At 31.2% G+C, this 5,706-nt stretch overlaps 1 protein-coding gene across 1 annotated transcript; it reads left to right on the top strand.

Moving 5' to 3' along the window:
• Nucleotides 1-2,703: 2,703 nt before the first annotated feature.
• LOC112801397 (uncharacterized) lies at nucleotides 2,704-4,379 on the top strand. The gene has a single exon (XM_025844136.2). It carries the CDS (start codon nucleotides 2,711-2,713, stop codon nucleotides 4,007-4,009), a length of 1,299 nt encoding a protein of 432 aa, XP_025699921.2. The 5' UTR covers nucleotides 2,704-2,710; the 3' UTR covers nucleotides 4,010-4,379.
• The last annotated feature ends 1,327 nt before the right edge of the window (nucleotides 4,380-5,706 follow it).

Consider the following 5,706-nt stretch of genomic DNA (forward strand, 5'->3'; position numbering starts at 1 on the left):
TAATTTATCATCATTAAGATATCTTAAAAGTGATGCATTCCAGATTATATATGAATATAATTATCTACCTAGTGTGATGTATAGAATATGTATATTTGATAAAAGTGGATCCTTACTCCTTAGAGTAATATATATTATTATATTTTTATATCAAATACAATCAAAGAATTTTGCGTTCGTGAAACACAAAAAGGTTTTAATGATGATCAACATCAAATTCTAAAACGAAACAACCATGTTATTGGTCAATTCTGCTTCTTTTGGTCTACCTTCCATTTATATTTTTTAAGTTTTATATATTAACCACAACTCTAAATTCTTCCACTACTATTTAAAAAATTATTCTAATTCTTGAATTTGTTTGATTTCCACAATCTAAAACCATTTATATTATTAGTGTATAATTTAATCATATATAGATAATGAATTATTGCAATTTTGATAATGAGTATATGAATATAATGAATGAGTGAGATGCCCACTAATAGATATTTATTTTACAATTTAATTTTAAACCATATGTATATTAATATAAAAAGGTTTTACATAAATATCTAAGTTAATTTCTATTATTATTATCACAGGAAGTAATGTTAAGGAACTAATTTTTTTTTACTAATATTAACTAATTTTTTAAAATTATTTTATTTATCTTAAATTGAAGACCTTAAATCATAAATTCTTAATTCTAAAACTAAAATTGACTAATATTATTTAACTAAAAGTCAATTCTCCATATTTTTCTATCACAAAATATCTTTCAATTAAAACTCCTACAACAAACATATTTAATGAGATGCTATATATAAAATTATTTTACACCATAAATATATCAAAATGATTTTTTTTTTAACTCTATTGTTCATAGTCATTTTATCGCACTTAATGGTTGGAATTCAACAAAGAATAAAAAATAATATATTTTATTAATTAGTGTCCATTGCATTACCAAGATTTTCTATTTATCAATCCTTTTGGAAGCCCACTTGTAACTGCCACGATTATACAAGGGTTTGAAAAAAAAAAACTAGAGATCAAACATATATATATATATATATATATATATATATATATATATATATATATATATAGATTTTAGCTAGATTTCTCTTCCTTTCAACAAGACTTGTTAGTTTCTGAAGAAGAATAATGAAGATAGAATTAAGATTATTGTATCTTAAACTAGCCAAATCCAAAACAATAAGAAGCTATGTAAAAGTATGTGTTATTTTCATGCATCGTAGCGTGTAACATATTACATAAGTATGAATACATGAACATAAAGATGGTTTCTAATATTCTATTTTAATTTCGTAGGGTACATTGGCCAGTAGTGTTAAGTGCGAACATAATACATAATATATCTGCGTCAGGTAGAGAATCATATTTAAAAAACAAAACCTAGTACCTTATCAAAAAAGTCATGTTTAAATTTAATGATTTTTTTATACTTAAGATTGATTTGATAACATATTCTCAAATAACTTATGAGCAATGCTAGGGGTCAATAATTTTTGTGATTGTTAGCCATCAACTAGCCATCAATGATGATTTGATGGTGTGAGATTGGTATGAGATTTCATCCAATGGCTCACCTTCCTCTGCTGGTTACATGCTGACCAAAATTCAATAAAACTGCTGGCCTAGACTTTTCCATAACTTATTCTTTTAACAATTAAATTTACCCTATTTGTGCATGCGGTCAAGGAAGAATGAATTAAATTGGTTTATTGTGATGAAATTATAATCAACTTCGTTTAAAAATTTATTGTTGGTTAATAAATAGTTATATCTTAAGTATAAAAAAATTGATTTTATTTAATTTCATAAATTAATTATGTTAAATAATTAATTAAGACTTTTAAATATATATTAGAATGTCACTTAACGTATTACATTAATAAACTTTGTTACTATCAATAAATAAAGTAATGGAAGAACTAACATGACTAATTTAAAATTTTTAAAGAATAAATTTAATTAATTTTTTTTTTAAAGATCAATTTAAAAAATAAATAATCTTTTAAGAATTAATTTGATAATTTATTCTAATTATTAAAAAAGTTAAGTAAACGTGAACAATAATCAAAATGAGATGCTACATACCTAACTTTTTTTCCTTTCTGTTGATTGTTGATTGTATGTGTGTATAACGTGTTTCTTTTATATTTTAAATTTATTAAATTTTCAATCAATTTAAAAAAGTACAAAAAAAATTATATTGAGAAATTTTTTATTTTAAATTTTAAATTTATATCTTAAATTCTAATTCTAAACCCTAATTTTTCAAAAACAAAAGTTAAAAAAATAATTTTATAATAAAAAATAGTTCATTTTAACTATTTAAAATTAATTTTTATCTATTTTACTTTTATATAATTTAATTTTAATACACCGATAATATAAAATATTTTATATAATTATTTAATTATATTTATTTTTTAAGCGATCATTTATATAATTAATATAAAATAAATATTTATTTTTGATCGGTGACGTTACACACTTAAAACTGCATTACAATATATCAAAATTAATCTTTTGGATATTCTATTAATAAATTAGGTCCTCTCTGTTCTATTTTATTCCTTGTTTGGTGCATAAAAAATTTTATATTCTCCTTATTCCACAAAGGGTTCTTTAGTGAAGTAGAGTGTCCAAATGTGTTTTTCTTTTCTTTTTTCTTCCCTATAAATATCCATCTCTTGTCATGAAACTAAGACATCAAGTTTTTGGGTTTAATTTTCACTTTTCACAACTCGAATACATTCCCATGGGAACCTCAAGGATTCTCTGCATTGTTTTCTTTGTGATTTTGGGTTTAGGAATATGTTCTGCTGCAAGAACACTCCTCACGCTCGGTGTAGAAGACCAACAAATCAATGATCATGGAATCATCCATGGTGATGATGTTGCTGTGGATCTACACTATAGGTGCCATAAACACCGTGGATGTAGGAGACCTTATTATGGCGGCGGAGATGGTGGAAACGGCGGAAATGGTGGAAACGGTGGAGGAGGTGGAAATGGTGGGTATAATGATGGCGATGGTGGAAACGGTGGACATGGTGGAAACGGCGGAAACGGTGGACAGGGTGGAAACGGCGGAGGCAGCAGAAATTGTGGAAACGGTGGACATGGTGGAAATGGTGGAGGTGGTGGAAACGGCGGGTATAACGGAGATGGTGGAAATGGTGGAGGTGGTGGGAATGGTGGGTTTAATGGTGATGGTGGTAATGGTGGAAAAGGTGGAAGTGGTGGGTTTAATGGAGATGGTGGAGACGGCGGAATCGGTGGAAATGGTGGGTTTAATGGAGACGGTGGTAATGGCGGAAGTGGCGGAAGCGGTGGAAAATTCGGAGATGGTGGAAATGGTGGAAAAGGTGGAAGTGGTGGCTTTAATGGAGATGGTGGAGACGGCGGAATCGGTGGAAACGGTGGGTTTAATGGAGACGGTGGTAATGGTGGAACAGGCGGAAGCGGTGGCAAATTCGGAGATGGTGGAGATGGTGGAAAAGGCGGAAGTGGTGGGTTTAATGGAGATGGCGGAGACGGTGGAACCGGTGGAGGTGGTGGGGTTAATGGAGATGGTGGCAATGGTGGAGGGGGTGGAAATGGCGGGGTTAATGGAGATGGGGGAAATGGTGGAGGGGGTGGAAATGGTGGGGTTAATGGAGATGGCGGAGACGGTGGAAATGGTGGAAGTGGTGGTGTAGGTGGGAATGGCGGAGATGGAGGAAACGGCGGTGACGGCGGAGGCGGAGGATATGGAAATAGATATGTTATTTGGAAAACCAAAAGAGATAATATAGAGGAGAGTGAACATGTAAGATATGGAGGTAGGGGATCTCCGAGCTTTGGTGGCAAAGGAGGAGACGGTGGACACGGCGGAAAGGGAATACACGGAGGTGGTGGTGGTGGAGGTGGCGGTGGAGGAGGAGGTGGGATAGGTGGTCAAAATGGTGGAAGAGGTGGTGACGGGAGAAGTGGTGGTGGTCATCACCCTTAAGCTATGATATAATGAGATGCTTATATTTCAAAGAATAATATTAATACATAGTGCTTTGTCATTAATAAATAAATAAATAACAATGGTAAAATTAGCCAAAGTTTTTTCAATATTAAAAAAAATTAGCCAAAATTTAGGGGTGAGGATGCTTTATATATGGCACTACTTGGAGTTCAATGATATTGGTAAGTTATATATATGTATGTTGATTCTCATTACATGCATGCATGCATGAATGCAAAATATAAATGTGTAATGGTGTGGAAGACGCATATTTCACCTTGAGCAATGCTAAGGGCCAGAAATATTTGTAATTGATAGCAATGAATTAGCCATCAATAATAATTTGATGGTGTGAGATTTTATTCAATGACTCACCTTTTTCTGCTGATTACATACTGACCAAAATGCAATAAAATTATTGGCCACTAGACTTTTACTTTCACCTTAGCTGAATGCTATAATTTCTACATGTAGTTGCCTAATTTATAAAAAAATATTAAAATAAATAATTTTTAAATATTTAATCCTTAAGTACAACAAATTCGATACCAAATTTAAAACCAGAATAAAATTTGCCTTCGCTTTATTATCAAATGTTTGATACATGGCTCCATTGGTTTTATTCTATTTTTTTTCTTCTTCGTGATAGACGATAATAATATTTTAATTTTTAGGGTAAGACAATAGATGTGATGTAATAATTTTATGCTGATGTATAATTAGTAAGTCAGCATTTCATCTTTTTTAATAACAATTAACAATATATATAAATATATTTCTAAACTTATTTTAAATATATTGTCAAAAAAATTTAAATAATCTAACATGTAATTATATTCAGTGTATCCAACTATATTTGAAGATACTTAAATACAGAGAAAATTCAATTATCAAGTAAATATTAAAAATATATAGTAATTTTTCAATTTCTAAAATATAGACACGATAACTTAACAAAATTATGGGTACAATTTTTTTTTTTTTTTTTGCTAATACAAGATAACTCGTGTGTTTCAGCCAATAATAAAAAAGTTGTGTACGAATTCAATAAATAAAACAAGAAAAAGTATAATTAAATAACAATTTATTTATTTATTTATTTATTCCCTTGTTGAACATAACTTATTATCTTTTCCAAGTTCTAATCTTCAATGATGATGTTAGTCCACTAAATATTCCATCAACGGTGGTGCTATTTCTTTAGTTGCTATATATATACCCATCATCTTCATGAACCTAAGGCATAAATCAACTAGGGTTTCACAAACAAATAAACTCCGATCCGATCCAATATAATGATGACAATCCCAAAGTTTCTAATTCCCGTTGTTTTCCTACTAGTTTTGGGTGGCTTAGGAATATGTTGTGCCGCCAGAACACTGAATAATCATGGCGATGATGGTGTTGCTGCTCCACATCTCTTGAAAAATGGCCGAGTAGTTCATGCTGCTAGAGGAAGATGCCGGGATATTGATAGAGGAGTTAGTGTTGGGTACTGTGATAAAATAGGAAAAGGTTCTGGCGGCGGACAAGGTTATGCTGGTGGTGGTGGAAAAGGTGCTTCAACTGATGATCCCGGTGGATATGGTGGAACAGGTGGAGATGGTGGTGGTGCTGGTGATGGTGCCGGAGATGGAGGATATCGTGGCATAGGTGGAAAAGGAGGAGCTGGCGGAGACGGTGGTAATGGTGGA

The sequence above is a fragment of the Arachis hypogaea genome, chromosome 1 (assembly GCF_003086295.3).
Source record: "Arachis hypogaea cultivar Tifrunner chromosome 1, arahy.Tifrunner.gnm2.J5K5, whole genome shotgun sequence".
NCBI lineage: Eukaryota > Viridiplantae > Streptophyta > Magnoliopsida > Fabales > Fabaceae > Arachis > Arachis hypogaea.

Bases quoted from the DNA above. Each gene is read 5' to 3' on its own strand.
- LOC112801397 (XM_025844136.2), top strand. From the start codon at position 2,711: ATGAAACTAAGACATCAAGTTTTTGGGTTTAATTTTCACTTTTCACAA.